Genomic DNA, 19412 nt, shown 5'->3' with positions numbered 1-19412 from the left:
GATTCACTCGATCTATCCTGTCTATACCTGACATAGGCTTCCTTCTTTTTCTTAACCAAACCTTGAATTTCTTTAGTTATCCAGCATTCCCTATACCTACCAGCCTTCCCTTTCACCCTGACAGGAATATACTTTTTCTGGATTATTGTTATCTCATTTCTGAAGACTTCCCATTTTCCAGCCGTCCCTTTACCTGTGAACATCTGCCTCCAATCAGCTTTTGAAAGTTCTTGCCTCATACCATCAAAATTGGCCTTTCTCCAATTTCGAACTTCAACTTTTAGATCTGGTCTATCCTTTTCCATCACTATTTTAAAACGAATAGAATTTCTTTAAAGTTTATTCGATGCTCTGGGTTGACTAATCCAATGATACTCCCACTGTGCCATTGCTTTCCCCTATATTACAGGATTAGTTGTGGAGACGGAGAACATTACTGAAAATAGAGGACAGTGAAAGATTTGGAGAAAAGAAGGATGAGAATTTTAAATCCAGAGTAGCATATCAAATATACTTTCACTGAAGTCTGTCGTAATGACAAATTAAATGTTCTCAATCAACTTCAGGCTATTTTGAGATGCAATAAAGGCGCCACTTTGCAGTAGCCTTGTCAAGGTCCATTAATTTATATAGTTTTGCTAATATTAGCTAATTTGACTCGTGCTTTTTCTTTTAAGGTGTAGACATGGGGAGCTTTTTGAAAGTAGTGCATTTTCTCAAGCATTTCTTTTCATTTAATGTTTAGTTAGTAATTGAAAACCGGCATATTTCAAATTGTGATCAGTTTTAAAAATTCTATTTACTATTGGATTCCAGCACCCTGTAGTTGGGATAATTAATTGAGCTTATCATGAACTCTTCAATTTGTCAGTGGAACTAACGATTGTTCAAATAAATGAATTATGAGCAGGGTAGGTCTTTTGACCCCTCAAGCCTGCTTTGCAGCTCATTAAGGTTATGACTGATCTGACTAATAAGTTTATCGGGAATCGATCTATGTATGTCATTAAAAATATTCAATGACCTTGTTCCCAGTGTTCTACAGGAACAAGAGTTCCATAGAGGTTCTATTCTTTGAGAGAAAACATTCATCTCTACTTTAAATGTGCAACCCCTTACTTTTGAACTCTATCCCCTAGTCCTAGATTTTCGCAGAAAAGTAAACATTTTTCAGCATTAACCCTGCCAGGTCCACTTACGAACTTATACTTTTCAATAAGATCACCTCTAATTCTTCTAAACTTCATGGATTTCGACTTAATATCTGCATCAATTCATTGTGCTGTTGAAAGTTATCACACTTTTTGATCTGGGTCCTGAAGCCATAGCATAACTGAAAACTTTGTTTGTGAAGATTATTTTAAATTACTCTAAATTTAATCCAATAAGAAACTATCTGTTCACTCCTTACATTGGCAAAATATTAGCATTAAACTTTTCACTAAATGCCTTACCTGGTAAATGCCACACATAAATGTAAGGGCAGCTGAAACACTGACAGCATAGCATTTTCTATCGCATTCAAAGTTCAGTGGTCCCGGAAGAGTGAAATTCATTATCATGGTTGGATTGACATCACTGTTGTTCCAGTTATCTGCATTGGCCATCGCTGTTGGCATCACTTTGCTGTCTTCATCTACATCAAATCCAGCCAGCAGAAGTTCCCGATCAACCACTTGTCCTACCAAGAGGCATATTAAACTGAAAATGCCCACTGAAATATGCCGTGAGGTACCCATCAGGAAATAAATAATGCAAGAGAAGAAGGATGCATACAAACTGGAACTTGTTTCTAGACCAGCAAGCAACGCATATGCTATTGATTGAGGAACCATGACAACAGCAACAAGTATACCTGAAATGGTATCACCCAAGATCCATTCTTTTAGTTTGTACTTTGGAAGCCATTGAAGGACTGGAAAGAAACCAGTTATCAGAGTTTTCAGTTTGTCCAATGAACATGAGCAATTTTCTTGCAGTTTCTTTTCAATAAGTTTCTTCACAGCAACTTTTTCCTTCACTGTTCTTTCAATCGGTATTTGAGATTCTAATTGAAGTTCCATTTTAGACAGTTCTTCGTTTTCCATTCTTCTCATGTACTGTATGGTGCACGATAGATGAGTGGTTCTAAAGTTCTGCAATTAAGAAGTACATTACTTCACACAACAAATAAGATCTTTGCTTATGCAAGATGAGAACTTTATCACTGTTTCTCTCCAGTGATTCTTATACTGTGTAAGAACTCTGGATCAGACAGGTCTTAATTTGTGTCTGGATCATAATTGTAGGTTACTAAGAGGAAGATGCTAAAATTGCAATAATTTGACAAAAAGCTATTCATTCAATGTAAATGAGATTTTGTCTGGGCTTAACAAGTGAAGTGGAGAAGAAAGTTTTGTGGGTTTTTCTAACTTCTGTTGAATACTGCTGCTGTGAATAGGTTCATGTTCTGTGATATGTGGAAAAAGCTGAGTTGTAAAATAAATGCTGAATCTTCAAAATCTTTATGTGGAGTGTGTCATAGTCTTTGGAGTCTATTTTAGAGACCAATAATAATTCCCTTCTATTAACAATACCAGTTCCCCTGTATTGTTCTTACTGAATTTAAAATATGAAATTTTATAATTCCTGATAGTTAGAACTGTGATATGAGCAGTATTATTTTCAGCCAAAACCTGACTACATTACTAATAAGTTGCATCTTGAGTGTCTTAAGTGTTAATTAGTATAGGAATCATTCAAGCAGACCCTCTCAAATATAGTTATTTTATCATCTTTTAAGTTCTGTCTGCCTGCTCAGATGGATGTAAAAGATTCCAGGCACTATTTTAAAAAAGGTTGGGAGATTTATCATCATTAATGTTGATAACACCAGAAAACGAGATTATCTGGTTATAACAGTAAATCCCCATTTTACACTGTGTTTTATTTCAACATCATTCTGTCTCAGTGGAGACTTTAATCTGAAGTTAGTGTCAAAACATTTAGTTTTAATTTGTTTTGTTCCAACAGGACATTGAGTAGTGTGTCCAATCAACAGCTATTTTGTTCAATTCATGGCATCTTTGCCATTAGAACACATGGCATTTGCCATTTCACAACACCAGAGTTACAGCAACGGATTGGATCTGGACTTGGGAACTTTCTTTGAATAGAAATGTGGTTTAACCTAGAACAATACAGCACAGAACATGCCCTTCAGCCCTCGATGTTGCACCGATCTGTGAACTAATCTAAGCCCATCACCCTACACTATCCCATCGTCATCCATATGGTGATCCAAGGACTGTTTAAATCTACCTAATGTGGCTGAGTTGACCACGTTGGCAGGCAGGGTATCCCACATCCTTGCCACTCTCTGAATAAAGAACCTGGTTCAGACATCTGTCTTAAATCTATCACCTCTCAATTTGCAGCTGTGCCCTCTCATACAAGCAGATGTAATCGTCCTCAGAAAAAGACTCTCGCTGTCTACCCTATCTAATCCTCTGATCATCTTGTATGTCTCTATTAAATCCCCTCTTAGCCGCCTTCTCTCTAATGAGAACAGACCCAAGTCTCTCAGCCTTTCCTCATCAGACCTTCCCTCCAGACCAGGCAACATCCTGGTAAATCTCCTCTGCACCTTTTTCCAGTGCTTCCACAGGGGTGACCAGAACTGCACACAGTATTCCAAGTGAGGCCGCACTAGTGTTTTCTACAGTTGCAGCATGACATCACAGCTCCGGAACTCAATCCCTCTACTAATAAAACCTAACACTTCTTAACAGCACTATCAACTTGGGTGGCAACTTTCAGGGATCTATGTACGTGGACACAGAGATCCCTCTGCACATCCACACTACCAAGAATCTTTCCGTTGACCCAGTATTCTGTCTTCCTGTTATTCTTCCCAAAGTGCATCACCTCACATTTAGCTGCATTGAACTTCACTTGCCACCTCTCAGCCCAATTCGGCAGTTTATCCAAGCCCTCCTGCAACCTGCAACATTCTTCCACAGTGTCCACCACTCCACCGACTTTGGTGTCATCTGCAAACTTACTAACCCATCCACCCTATGCCTGCATCCAAGTCGTTTATAAAAATGAGAAACAGCACTGGTCTCAAAACAATCTCAAAAACTTGTGGCACACCACTAGTAACCAGACTACAGGCTGAATATTTTCCATCAACCACTACTTGTTGCCACCTTACAGAAAGCCAGTTTCTAATCCAAATTGCTAAATCAGCTTCAATCCCATGCCAAAGTTTCCAAAGTAGGAACTCAGGACTCTCATCCTGACAATGTCCTGATTGTAAATGCATCCCTAAACCAATTCCATTGCTCAGAGAGTAACCACTTAAGTGATAAATTACTGAATGACAGTGCTATTTGCTTTTGGCAAATTGGTTGCTGTGTTTCCTCGATTATTAAGGGTATTGACTAGGGGCTTTTGAGGCACAGTGGTTGTTTCCCTAACTCTGAGCCAGAAGGCCTGGGTTCAAGACTTACCTGCTCTTGGAGGTGTTCATAGCAAACCTGAACAGGTTGACTATAAATATCTACACTGTGAAGTGCTTTGGATGTCCTGTGATTGTATAAAGATTTTTAAAAATTTCTTGTAATTTTTGAATGAAAACACCTTAAATCTGACTTTAATTTGGTATGAATTGACTAGCAGAATTGGAGTACTTATCAGCAGCTGTTTTGTTACTGATGTGAGACTTGAGCTATTTTAGGTCCCAAATTTCATTTCAGTAAGATTGATGAACCAGTCTGGTCAGTGGCATGATGATTTGGAAAGACTGTCTTTTGTTTTTGTCTTTGTCATACATGCAAGGCTTGCGAATGATTACTAAGCACCTATGTTGTTACTGGTTTGAGGCGTGAAGCATTTTAACTTTTGAACCTGCAAACAGCAAGCATTACGAATTGCAGATACTGTTCTGGTGTTTGCTGAGGCTTCTTCCAGCATTGCTTTATCATAAATGACAGAGCAATAAAAGCTTACTGAGGGTGGTAATGATAGAAAGCAATTTGGAAGCTGGCAATTTGTGGAGTTTGTACAGTCACCCTATGATAGAATTGAACCTGGGTCCCTGGGCTAAGACAGCGGTGCTCACTACTCTAAGCCAGAGTGCCACTCCAAATATACAGGCCATATCAAGTAAAGAGGACTATTTCTTCCCTTAAGAATATAAATGAGTAAACCAAAATAATTTTAAAGACAATCTGATCATTTCACCATTACTGATGCTAGTCTTTCATCCTAAATTTAACAGAATTGAAGTTTTGCGGCTGCCTTGGTAATTCAAGCTCATGGGTTAGCTCATCCCCCACCGGAGAACTTCAATTCTCTTTTTACGTCACACACTATTTTGACTTGGAAATCTATCACCATTCTTTTATCATGTCTGTGCTGAAGTCTTAAAAGTCATACTAAACTGTTACACTGTTCACCACTTGGCTGCTAAGTTTTAAGGAGGCAACTCTATACCAGCTTCTCAAGGGCAATGAACAGTAGACAATAATTGCTGGTTTGCTGGAGGCACCTGCATCTTGAGTGAACAAAAATTTTGAAAGAATTTGCATAATATTCCTGTGTCCTCTATTTAATATAGGGTTAGGCTTTTTTTAAACTTGTGTGGAAGAATGCTAATATTAACAGCAATAGTTTCTCCTTTTAGCAAAGAGAATTAACAAAATATAGACAAGTTTGAATGAAAACTTAATACATAACATAACAATTAAATTGTAAAAAATCAGAGACTAATACCAGGAATTGTATATGCAGTATCATTTTTAAAAAAAAATTCTTATGACATAAATAATAAAAATTCCAGCTCGAGCATTGTTGCTAATTAGCGTTATAATGAAGAATGAGCTATATTAAATCATATCTACTTGCAGCAGTGTGCTATCTTATTGACTCGTTAAATTATTATTCAATCATGATTAAAATAATGTCTGTAGAAATTTCTGTTTAGAAGGAATGTAAAGCCAGTGTTAAAGTTTGAACAATTGCTGTAACATGGTTTGTGAACTTCTATTAATTACAGTCTTCCTCATGAGGATTTAAGACCTTTGGGAGGCATTGATATACTGGTAATTTCACTGGACTTGTGATCCAGAGGCCTGGGCTGATGTTCTGGGGACAGGCGTTTGAATCCCACCAGGACAACTGGTGAATTGGAATTCAATGAAATCTGGAATTATAAGTTAGTTGAGTAGCAACGATGTAACCCATGAATTATTATCGTTAAAAACTAAAATTAGGATTGGAAATCTGCCAGCACTACCTGGTCTGGATTACATGTAACTCCAGACCTACAGCAATGCATTTAACTCTTAATTGCCCTCTGAAATAATCTCGCAAGTTACTAAATTCAAAAGAAAATTAGGGATAAGCAACAGATGCCAGCCTCTGCAGCCACATCCCATACAAGAATAAATCAGTCATTTGATCCTTTTGTTTTTAAATATTGAAGTTATGATCAAGGACATTGTTGCATACTCAGAGTTCATATTCAGTAAATTACAGTATTAACAGTAAGTCACTGTTATCTAAGCAAGCATGGCTGCAAAAATTTTGCACAGAAACTTTTCTCAGTTTAGCTGTATTTTAGCTGTATGGTAGTTCCAAAACTGAGCATATTTGTGTGATATGGAGTACTTCTACATCAAGCATTGTTTGCTTGTTTGTTCTTAAATACACAGCTGTAAATCATCGCACTTGTGAAATATTTGAAATTTGTGAGACACACTGCAAAAATGGAGGGCATTGGTGCATCACTTGGAGATCAGATGTATTCTTCCTCTCTCACTGAGTTAATTGCATAATTTAGTAAATCATAGGTTCTTTTTAGTGACCATAGTTTTGATGTATTAGATTATTCAGAATAAAATGATTTGAAATGATAATAAGGATAATCAGTCAAATTTAAGGTTTCCCTAAATTACACTTGCAAAATAATTATTGTGAAATTTAGGGCATAATTTGTTTTACAAAATTGGTTACAGACAATGTAACTAGGTGTGTAGCTGAAAAGTTGAATTTCACGAGTTTAAAGTGACATTTTTGAACATTTTGCTTATAAGGTGCTTGGGGCAGGATTATGTTAATACTATACTGTACTATAATTTGTAAAATGCAGAGGAACCTTGATTATCCGAAAACCTGATTTTTGGATCATTGGTAATCTGAAGGAGAGCTCGAGATCCTGACGTGTGTCCAAAACTGATTTGCGTCTTCGTTTGCAGTGATTAAAAGTGCTGCTGAAAACAGTCCTGGACTGATGGGAGCACAGATCTCTCTCTCTCTCTCTCTCTCTCTCTCTCTCTCACTACACTTTTTACCTGGAGTTCTGAGCTGAAAAATGTGTTGCTGGAAAAGCACAGCAGGTCAGGCAGCATCCAAGGAGTAGGAAAATCGACGTTTCGGGCCCAAAACATCGATTCTCCTGCTTCTTGGATGCTGCCTGACCTGCTGCGCTTTTCCAGCAACACATTTTTCATCTCTGATCTCCAGCATCTGCAGTCCTCACTTTCTCCTACTTTACCTGGAGTTCTACACAGGCGTGTACCCTAAACTTCCCTTCCCCAGATAATATCTCGAACATTGTTTGTGGGAGGGCGTGGGTGGTGTTGAACAGGGTTTGGGGGTCAGGGGTGGCATTGAATGGCGTTTGGGGGTGGCAGGTTTTGATGGGATTTGGTGGGTGGGTGGGGGCGTCATTGAATGGGATTTGGGGGTGGCAGGTTTTGATGGGATTTGGTGGGTGGGGGCGTCATTGAATGGGATTTGGGGGTGGCAGGTTTTGATGGGATTTGGGGGTGGCAGATTTTGATGGGTTTTGGGGGGCGGACGGGGGCGTCATTGAATGGGATTTGGGGGTGGCAGGTTTGGACGGGGTTTGGGAGGCTGGCGGGGTGGGGGTGGTGGTGGTGGATGTGATTGGGGAAATTGGGGCCGGGGTGTGAGGGGTCGAGGGCACGCATGCACACGCTCTGCTGCGCTGCTGCCTCGTCTTCTGAGTGGGGAGCAGACTTAATAGAAAATTCTGAGCCCCATAAGAAAGGCATTGAATAAATTAACCAAATAATCAATTATTAGAACGAAATAGTGCGCGCCCATCTCATTCGGATAATCGAGGTTCCCCTGTATCTGCAGATTAAGGATATTAGTAAATATTTGATATGCTTCTAGAACTATCCAGTATACACAATATTAATGCTACTGTATTTAAATCAGTTCAAACCATGATCATTTTTCATCCATTTAAAATGAGCCCTTCTCTATTTTAAAGCTTTTATAGATACTACAAGCTATTGTCCACAAGAGGAGGCTGTTTAGCTGTGTAGCTTATCAGTTTAACTTTGGCAATAAAAGATATAATCATAAGCAGGCAATATAGCTCCTATATTGAAGAAAGATGTTCAAATCATACCTGAAATTATTAACCTGACCTCAACAATTGGGCAAAAAAAATTGTCCACCACCATCATCTGTCTCCTACATTCAAGCCAATTTTGTATCCAAATGGCTAGCTCTCCCTGGATTCCATGATTCTACCTTGCTAACCAGTCTACTATGTTGAACCTTGTCGAACACCTTAATAAAGTTCATATTGTGATAATGCTACTGCTTTAACAGGTTATGTTGTCCTTGGTTTTTTTCCAAAAGGGATTGTAAAAGGCAGAAGTTCCGACTTGTCTGAAATAAGGGGAACTTTGATTATGGCTCACAGATACTGCTTAAGGCAACAATCAGGAAAAAGGGCTTTTAGGTTTTTTTTTTAAAAACACTTGTACAGTGCAAGGGGAGTGGCCAGTTCTTTCAGTGCAGGGATTTTTCTAGTTTGGTCTAGTTTTAGCAGTTAGAAACCAGAGAATCATAGAGATGTACAGCACAGAAACAGACCCTATGGTCCAACTTGTCTGTGTCAACCAGATATCCCAACCTAATCTAGTCCCATTTGCCAGCCCATATTCTTCTAAGCCCTTTCTATTTATATACTCATCCAGATTCCTTTTAAATGTTGCAATTTTAAAAGTGAGCCTTCCACTTCCTCTGGCAGCTCATTCCATACAGGCACCACTCTCTGCATGAAAAAGTTGTCCCTTAGGTCCTTTTTATTATCTTTCCCATCTCACCCTAAACCTATGGCCTTTAGTTCTGGATTCCCCCACAGCTACAATGAAAAAGGTTCCTGGCTTCAGCAAATGATCCCTGGCTGATTCTCTCACGCTCTTTTGCGTTATCTCGCGCACTCACTTTTTCTCATCTGTCCTGTAAGAACCTGTGTTTGAATTTACCTTTTTTGTCAAGGGATGTATTTATGGGAATGTTGCAGGAAATTGGAACAACTCCTTTGTTAAGTTGCAGGATTGTTGTGTTAATTGGGTTTTCAAACAAGTGTTATTCTAAATTCTATTTTCTTTTTGTTTGTGTTTCATTTGGTGGTGTGTAAATAAGTTCTGTTTGACCAGCTGCATCACTCCTGGGATATTCACTCCACATCTGCCTAAAACAACTAGCAAGGTTACAAATGTTTTGAGAGGTCAAGCTTTAAAATGTGGACAATGCCCAGTGCTCTGCTTTCTTCAATCTTATTTATCACTTCTTCAAAAACCTCAATCAAGTTAGTGAAGCATGATTTCCTATGCACATAGCCATTTTGACTATCCCATATTTATTCTTGCCTTTACATGTAAATTCTGTCCCTCAGAATTCCCTCCAACAATTTATCGACCGCTTACGTCAGGCATAGTTCCCTGGATTTTCCTTATCACCTTTCTTAAATAATGGCACCACATTCAACACCTTCCAGCCTTCCGGTACTTCACCTGTAGATATTGATGATGTAAAATTTCTGCAGGGGCCCTGCAATTACTTCCCTAGCCTCCCACAAGGTTTTAGAATACACCTGATCAGGGCCCAGGGATTATCCACCTTCATGTGATTTAAGACATCCAGCACCACCACCTCTGTAATATGGTTTTGTAGGCAAAAGTGAGGACTGCAGATGCTGGAAACCAGAGTTTAGATCAGAGTGGTGCTGGAAAAGCACAGCAGGTCAGGCAGCATCCGAGGAGCAGGAAAGTCTACATTCGGGCAAAAGCCCTTCATCAGCCCTCCACCTCCAAACGGACCCCACCACCAGAGATATATTTCCCTCCCCTCCGCTTTCCGCAAAAACCGTTATCTCTGTGACAAACTGGTCAAGTCCACACCCCCCAACAAACCACCCTCCCATCCTGGCATCCTCCCCTACCACCGCAGGAATTGCAAAACCTGCACCCACACTTCCTCCCTCACCACCATCCAAGGCCCCAAAGGAGCCTTCCACATACATCCATCAGAGTTTCACCTGAACATCCACCAATGTCATTTATTGTATCTGTTGCTCCCGATGTGGTCTCTTCTACATTGGGGAGACTGGACGCCTTCTAGCAGAGCACTTTAGGGAACATCTCCGGGACACCCGCACCAATCAACCCCACCACCCCATGGCCCAACATTTCAACTCCCCCCTCCCACTCTGCTGAGGACATGCAGGCCCTGGGCCTCCTCCACTGCCGCTCCCTCACCACCTGACGCCTGGAGGAAGAACGCCTCATCTTCCGCCTCGGAACAATTCAACCCCAGGGCATCAATGTGGACTTCACCAGTTTCCTCATTTCCCCTCCCCCACCTTACCTCCGTTCCAAACTTCCAGCTCAGCACCATCCTCATGACCTGTCCTACCTGCCCCACCTCCCTTCCTACCTATCCACTCCACCCTCCCCTCTGACTTATCGGCTTCATCCCCACCCCCATTCACCTATTGTAGACTTTTCTAACTTCCACCTCCCCCCCATTTATCTCTCCACCCTGGAGGCTCTCTGTCTCCATTCCTAATGAAGGGCTTTTGCCCGAATGTAGATTTTCCTGCTCCTCGGTTGCTGCCTGACCTGCTGTGCTTTTCCAGCACCACTTTGATGTAAAATATGGTTTTGAATGTATGCCTTTTTTGGTTGATGCGTTGAATATGGGATATTGTGTTGCAGCTGTACATTGGTTAGACCACTTTTGGAATACTGCATTCAATTTTAGTCTTCCTGTTATAGGAAGGATGTTGTGAAACTTGAAAAGGTTCAGAAAAGATTAACAAGGATGTTGCTGGGTTTGAGCTATAAGGAGAGGCTGAGGCTGTTTTCCCTGGAGGTTTAGAGGCTGAGGGTGTGACCATATAGAGGTTTATAAAATCATGAGGGGCATAGATACGATGAACAGCCAAGGTCATTTTCCAAGGTTAGGGGAGTTCAAAGCTAGAGGTCATAGGCTTAAGATGAGTATGGCAAGATTTAAAAGGGACCCAAGGGACAACTTTTTCACACAAAGGACAGTGCATTTATGGAATGAGCTGCAAGAGAAAATGGTGGAGTCTAGTACAATTACAACATTTAAAAGGCATCTGAATGGGTATATGAATAGGAAAGGTTTAGAGGGATATGGGCCAAATGGGACTTGATTAATTTAGGATATCTGGTCAGCATGGACGAGTTGGACTGAAGGCTCTGTTTCTATGCTGTACATCTCTAGGAGACATTTAAAAACAACCAAATAATTGGCAGTGGTCATTGCTTTTGAAAACAAATGACTTTGATTAATCTGATGTTTTTGAAGACATAGTAATCCAAACTGATGATGGATGGAAGAAACCTGTTGGATACAGTGCCTTTAGTAATCTTTGGTACGTGCCACAAGGGGAGTTCCTTTACAAACTGAAGTCAGTTGGTATTCCAGATACCACATGTCCGTGGATTGGGAACTGGCAAAAAGAAAAGAAATTAGAAATTGCATAAGGGGAAAGCTATAATAGGGGAGATATTGCATGGGGTGTTCACAGATAAATACTAGATCACCTCTCCGTATTAAATTATCTTACATTGGAGTCTCGATGCAGATTGATTCATGATGAATCGCTGCAGCCTGAAACGTTTAATTTTCTGCTTCTCGGATGCTGCCTGACCTGCTGTGCTTTTCCAGCAACACACTCTGTACAGCATAAAAACAGACCCTTTGGTCCAACCTAAATTAATATAGTTGCATTTTCCATTTAAATATAGATAGGATAGTGAAGAAGGCGTTTGGTATGCTTTCCTTTATTGGTCAGAGTATTGAGTACAGGAGTTGGGAGGTCATGTTGTGGCTGTACAGGACATTGGTTAGGCCACTGTTGGAATATTGCGTGCAATTCTAGTCTCCTTCCAATCGGAAAGATGTTGTGAAACTTGAAAGGGTTCAGAAAAGATTTACAAGGATGTTGCCAGGGTTGGAGGATCTGAGCTACAGGGAGAGGCTGAACAGGCTGGGGCTGTTTTCCCTGGGGTCGGGGAGTCCAGAACTAAAGGGCATAGGTTTAGGGTGAGAGGAGAAAGATATAAAAGAGACCTAAGGGGCAACTTTTTCATGCAGAGGGTGGTACGTGTATGGAATGAGCTGTCAATTGCAGCATTTAAGAGACGTTTGGATGGGTATATGAATAGGAAGGGTTTGGAGGGATGTGGGCCAGGTGCTGGCAGGTGGGACTAGATTGGGTTGGAATATCTGGTTGGCATGGACAGGTTGGACTGAAGGGTCTGTTTCCATGCTGTACATCTCTATGACTCTATGAAGTTAACAGGGACAGTGCACCGAGGAAACAAGACTTTGAACAAAAATGCTTGATCAGGTTTATTGTCTGCGTGATTGTTGGTCATTTAAATACAGATAAGGTACTTCATGTTAGATGTCAAACTAAAGGGTCTGATAGAATTTGAGCAGAAAGTTTAAAGAGACCTTGGTATATACGAATCGTGACTTAAAGGCCAGACTTTTGAAATGTCAACTCAGATTTTTTCAATTGACTGAAACAAATGAGGTGAGAGGAGAAAGATTTTAAAAATACATGAGGGGCTTTTTTTTTAATTTTAAGAGTGGTTTGTGTGTGGAATGAACTTCCAGTGGAAATGTGGATGTGTGTACAATTACAATGATTAAAAGACATTGAGATAAGGTTGTCTGTTTGCTCACTGAGCTGGTGGATTTGTTTTCGGACGTTTCATCACTATTCTGGGTAACATCAGTGAGCCTCTGGTAAAGTGTTGGTGTTCTACCCCACTTGCTATTTGTGTGTCTTAGTTTGTTGTGGTAGATGATATAATTTCCAGTTCTGTTTCTGAGAGGTTGCTAAATGGGATCCAAATGTTCGTTAATGGAGTTCCAGTTTGAATCCCAGACCTCTAGGAATTTCCACTTGTGTCTTTGTTTGCCCTGTTCCAGGAGGGATGCATCATGCTAGTCGAACTGGTGTCTCTCATCGTCGGTGCGTACAGTTGCTAGTGATAATTTGTCATGATCTTTGGTGGCCATTTGGTGCTCATGTGTCCTAGTGGCTAGTTTCCTGCCCATTTGACCAATGTAATGTTTGTTGCAGTCCTTGCAGGGTATTTTGTATATTATGTTTGTTCTGCAGGCTGTGGGCGCGGGATCCTTTTAAATTCATCAGTTCTTTTCCATTCAGGTTTGTGGGCTACTATAATGCCTAGGGACTGGAATATTCTGGTGGTCATCTTTGAAATGTCTTTGTATGGTAGCTTGACTAGAGTCTCTGGGTGTATTGTGCCTTCCTGTTTAGGTCTGTTGTGCAGGAATCGATGGACTGCGCTTATTGGGTAACTGTTATTCCTGAATACGTGTATAAGTGTTTCTCCTCTGCTTCTTGTAGGTCTGGGGTGTTGCAGTATGTAGTGGCTCATTTGAATAGTATCCTGATGCAGTTCCATTTCTTGGTGTTGGATTTCTGTAGTTGAGTATCTGGTCGTGTATGTGTGGCTTTCCTGTAACGCTGATCTGCAGTTCTCCATTGGCTTTTTGGTCTACCGTGACATTCAGAAAGGGGAGTCGGTTATTATTCTCTTCCTGTTTGGTGAACTTTACCATTAAGGATGTTGTTTGTGTTTGTGGATTTCTTCTAGTTTGTCGCGTTTTGTGGTGATAAAGGTGTCATCCACATAGCGGACCCAAAGCTTAGGCTGGATTTTGGGAAGGGCTGTTTATTCTAATCTCTGAATAACTGCTTCTATTGTAAGTCCTGATATTGGTGATCCCATAGGTGTCCATATGATTTGTTTATATATCTTGTCGTTGGTGAGGTGGGTTGTAAGCCACAGGTTCAGTAGTTTGAGGATGCTTTCCTTGCTGATGAAGTTGGCGCTGTCGGGTGTTTGTACCTCTGGTTTGTCTAGCAGTGAAGCTAGTATTTCTTTGGCTAGGGTGATGTTTATTGATGTGAATAGGGACCGTTGTGTTGAAGGAAACCATGACCTTGCTGTTCTTTCCCTTGGTATCTTTTGATGTTAAGGAATTTCTGGGTGGAGTGGGTTGAGTCTTCTACCAGCTGTTTTAGTTTTTGTTGAAATTCTTTTGTTAGCCTGTATATTGGTGTGCTGAGAAATGAGACTATGGGTCTGAGGGGAGCCCTTGTTTGTGTACCTTTTGGTAATCAGTAGAAATAGGGTGTGTTGGATCTTTCTAGTCTCATTCTTTGGACCCCATTTACCAACCTCTTACAAACAGAACCGAAAATGATATTGCCCACCACAACAAACAAAGGCACATAAATAGCAAGTGGGACAGAACGTCAATGTTTCACTGGAGGCTGTCAATGACTTTACCTAGCATGGTGACAAAACGTCTAAAAACAAACCCACCAGCTCAGCGAGCAAACCGACAACCTGAGCTACAAATTTTCTCCAAGATCTCAAACATTTAGATAAGTGCATGAATAAGAAATGTTTGGAGGGACATGGGCTAAAGTTCAGGCAGGTGGAACTAGTTTAGTTTAGGATTATGGTCAGCATGGACTGTTTGGACGAAGGGTCTGTTACTGTGTTCTTTGACTCTTAGTGATGGTGTGTAGGAAATCACACATTGGGTTCTCAGTGTAAGTGTTCACCAATCATTTTGTCTCTGGAGATTGCAATACACAAGTTTAATCTGGGATATATTGCCACATCAATTGAAATTCAAATGCCAAAAATTATGTCTTTGTCAATCTGCATTTGGTGTACAGAATCATCAAATTTAGCAGCAGAGGAAGAGGCCATTCAACCTGCTTTTTCTGCTGGCTTTTTGAAAACAAACTGTCTCATTTTGTTTCACATCTCAGTGTTTTCCCACTTGTCCCTGCAGCTTTTGTAAGTTCCAATAAAATCTGATTCCAGAACCATTTTAGGTAGTGTGTTCTTCATCTTAATACACCTCCAAGTGAAAACATTTTCCTTCCGAGCTGTTTCCAATTAATTTAAATCTGTGACCTCTTGTTTTATAAATTCTCAAGGATCGGGTTCGCAGGAGAGTAGTCTGACACAGACCAGGAGAAAAGAACTGAGAGACGAGTTTGCTAGAATATAAGTATTTTATTCCCCGCAGCGTCGCCTCAACCAGGTCTCGTACTTACAACGGGTCTGGTTTATACTCACTCTACATGTTACCGGAACTGGGAGCCGTCAGTTCTCGTAGAGCGGTTGCCAACAACCCACGCTCGGCGGTTAAACGTAACCCGGAGCAGACTCTACCGAACTGGGGACTTTCCCAGCTTATATACTCTTTCGAGATCTAAACATTCATGCGAACAACAGGGCAAGACTCTTTACGAGTTTCAGCTGGAACCAATTAAGCTTGCAACATCCTGTTTGACAGTGTCTGTTCCTTATCAAGGCTGGTAGCATAAACAGGAGAAAGTGAGGTCTGCAGACGCTGGAGATCAAAGCTGAAACTTTATTGCTGGAACAGCACAGCTGGTCAGGCAGCATCTAGGGAACAGAAGATTCGACGTTTCGGGCACATGCCCTTCTTCAGGAATGAGCAGAGAGTGTTCAGCAGGAGAAGATAAAAGGTAGGGAGGAGGGACTTGGAGGAGGGGCGTTGGAAATGTGATAGGTGGAAAGAGGTCAAGGTGAAGGTGATAGGTCGGAGTAGGGTGGAGGCGGAGAGGTCAAGAAGAAGACTGCAGGTCAGGAAGGCGGTGCCGGGCTGGAGGGATTCGGCTGAGACAAGGTGGGGGGAGGGGGGGATGAAGAAACTGGTGAAGTCCAAGTTCATCCCCTGTGGTTGGAGGGTTCCCAGTCGGAAGATAAGACGCTCAACCCTCCAACCACAGGGGATGAACTTGGACTTCACCAGTTTCTTCATCCCCCCCTCCCCCCACCTTGTCTCAGCCGAATCCCTCCAGCCCGGCACCGCCTTCCTGACCTGCAGTCTTCTTCTTGACCTCTCCGCCTCCACCCTACTCCGACCTATCACCTTCACCTTGACCTCTTTCCACCTATCACATTTCCAACGCCCCTCCTCCAAGTCCCTCCTCCCTACCTTTTATCTTCTCCTGCTGAACAGTCTCTGCTCATTCCTGAAGAAGGGCATGTGCCCGAAACGTCGAATCTTCTGTTCCCTAGATGCTGCCTGACCTGCTGTGCTGTTCCAGCAATAAAGTTTCAGCTGGTAGCATAAACACCATAAGCAACACATTCCATTCCGGCAACATATTCATGCGAACAACAGGGCAAGACTAAGCAACACCTTCCATTCCGGTAACATATTCATGCGAACAACAGGGCAAGACTAAGCAACACCTTCCATTCCGGTAACATATTCATGATAAGATTCACACATGTATTGGGACATAATTTTAACCCTTTCACCACACCTCTACTTACTCATTCACAGAACAGAAATGCTATTTTCTTACTTGGTCTATCAAAAGCCCTTGTGTTTTCTGGTGGAGTGGATAGAAAGTACCCAAATAAATCACTCTTTCATTATTCTGCTGTAAGGAAAGAAACCACAGCTGCTTCAATGTCTCCACATAACTGAATTTGTGTGTTCTTGGCATCATTATAGTGAATCTCCACTCTACACTGTTTCAAGGCCTTGATTTCCTTTCTCAGATTTGGTGCCCAGAATTCGCTATGATATTCCACCTGAAGGCTGAACAGTATCTTGTAACTAATTCATATGACCATGTCGCATTCAGTGTCCCTATTTATAAAGCTGTATTTCCCATACAATTTATTAACTGTTTTAGCAACTTATTCTGATATGTTTAAGGATTTACGTTATGTGGCCTTCGATATCTCTGCTCTTGCACCCTTCTCAAAAGAATATAATTTGGATTATACTGCATTATCCAAATGTCTCCACATTATTCCCTTTCAAATGGATCTTTTGACACCAAGTTAGACTGAATCAACAATTTGTCTTTTGGTCTGGCTATGTCCTCTTGAGGTCTATTATCTTGTTTGCTATTTTGTAAATTCTTGTATAATCTGCAAACTTTATAATTGCACTCCCTATATTCATATGCAAATCATTTATCTATAAGAAGGTCCTGCGAGATTCTAGTTTTCCAAATAACCTGGAGTGGATCCTTTCTTAAGTTTCTTAAATAGACTCCCTTCGAGTTACCGCCTTCAGTTTTGCTTTCTAAAAAGAATTCATGGGATGTAGGCTTCTTTGACTGTGCCAGCATTTATTGCCTGTTTTTCACTGAGAAGGTGGTGCTGAGCTGCCTCTTGAACACAAACTGCGCATTGGTGTACATTCACTCTCAATGCTGTTATGGAGGGAGTTCGAGGATTTTGACTCAGTGAATCGGAATGAACAGCCAAACAATTCCAAGTTAGGATAGTGATTTGGACAGGAGCTTCAACGTGGTGGCATTCCTAATTTCTCTTGCTCTTGTCCTCGGTGGTACTGGTCATGGTTTGGAAGGTGCTGTCTTTGTGCCTTGTGAATTTCTCCACTGCATTTTGTATATGGAACACACTGCTGCTACTGAGTGTCAGTCTTGAGGAGAATGAATGTTTGTGGATGCGCAAACCAGATGCTTTGTCCTTGGTGGTGTCAAGCTCCTTGAATGTTGTTAGCCATGCATTCATCCAGAAAAATGAAGAACATTCCATCACACTGTTGACTTGTAGATGATGGACAGGGTTTGAGGAATCAGGAGGTGAATTGCTTACTAAGATTCCTAGTCTCTGACCTCTTGCACCCTCAATATTGATGTGGCTAGTCCACTTAGTCCCCCTCACCCCCTTTGCAGTCAGCTGTTTTGCCCATGTTTAAACCAAGGGTACAATGAGGTCAGGAGCTGAGTGACCTAAGAAGAACACAAACTGAGCATTGGTGTGCAGGCTATTGTTAAGTAAGTCGCTACTTGTTAGCACTGTTAGTGACTTTTGTATTGATGATCGGAGTAGTTGTTGGGGCAGTAATTGGCTAAGTTAGGTTTATTTTGGGTTTTTCTGTTCAGGACTTACCTGAATAATTTTCCACATTGTTGGGTTGATGCCAGCCCTATAGATGTTCCTCGCAAAGCTGTTCTAGTACATGGCAGTTTTGGAGGATAAACCTTCAATAATATTGCCAGAATGTTGTCAGGACCCATTGCCTTTGCAGATTTCATTCACATATGTGATGCTGCGGACCTCAGAAGATTGCATTGGATTTCCTTGGCACTTCTAGCCGAAGATGCTTGCAAATGCTGGGCTCCTCCATCATTGATATGAATATTTGTGGAGCATTCTCCTTTGTGAAGTTTCAGTGGTTCACCTTTCACCACTGGAAGGACTGCAGAGCTCAGATTTGATCTGCTTGTTATAAGATCATTTAGCCCATTCCATCACCGTGTTTATGCTGTTTGGTATGTAGCTAGTTCTATATGGCAGCTTCATTCAGTTTTTAGATGTAGTGCTTCACGTGGCTTGTGCCCCTCCACTCTTTATTGCACTGTCTTGGTTTAGCAGAGAATATGCCAAGCTATGAGATGAAAGACAATATTTGAATACAATTCTGTTGCTGGTGATGGTTCATAGTATTTTATCGATGCCCAGTCTTAAGGTGTTAAACCTGTTTGAAATCTATTCCATTCATAATGATGGTAATGTCCCACAACGCAATGGTGGATATCCTTGTTGTGAAGTTGGAGTTTTGTCTCCATAAGGACAGTGCGGCAATCACTCTTACTGATATTCTTACAAATAGATGCATCTCCAGCGGGTAGACGGGTGAGGATGATGTCAAGTTTTATTTTCCCTGTTGCTGGCTCCCTCACCATCTGCTGCAGGCCCATTCTAGCAGCTAATTGCTTTGAGTCAGTGAACCCAGTCAATAGTGGTGCTACTGAGCCCTTCTTAATGGATGAACATTGAAGTCCCTCACTCAGAGTGTATTGTATTAACTTGCCACACTCCATGCAGCCTCCAAGTGGTGTTCAACATGGAGGTAAACTGATACATCAGCTGAGAGGGAAAGTAATTGGTTATCAGCAGAAAGTTTCCTTACCTAGGTTTGACTCGATGATATGGAACATCATGGGGTCAGGATTTAATATTAAGCAGCCAACTCCC

General features: G+C 41.2%; 2 protein-coding genes across 4 annotated transcripts in view; one reads left to right on the top strand and one right to left on the bottom strand.

Moving 5' to 3' along the window:
* idua (alpha-L-iduronidase) overlaps positions 1 to 19412 on the top strand; it is a 268795-nt gene that overhangs the window by 38468 nt on the left and 210915 nt on the right. The gene's annotated exons all lie outside the window — the stretch shown is intronic.
* slc26a1 (solute carrier family 26 member 1) overlaps positions 1 to 19412 on the bottom strand; it is a 56935-nt gene that overhangs the window by 14653 nt on the left and 22870 nt on the right. Inside the window, exon 2 of the mRNA XM_043674617.2 lies at positions 1455 to 2135. Coding sequence (XP_043530552.2) covers positions 1455 to 2096 — 642 coding nt within the window. The 5' untranslated portion in view covers positions 2097 to 2135. The remainder of the gene's footprint in view (positions 1 to 1454; positions 2136 to 19412) is intronic.

This window comes from Chiloscyllium plagiosum, unplaced genomic scaffold (assembly GCF_037043375.1).
Source record: "Chiloscyllium plagiosum isolate Xiang-an unplaced genomic scaffold, Cpla_swu_hap1 HiC_scaffold_36, whole genome shotgun sequence".
In the NCBI taxonomy this organism is placed as follows: domain Eukaryota; kingdom Metazoa; phylum Chordata; class Chondrichthyes; order Orectolobiformes; family Hemiscylliidae; genus Chiloscyllium; species Chiloscyllium plagiosum.
This window is presented reverse-complemented; position numbering and strand designations above follow the sequence as displayed.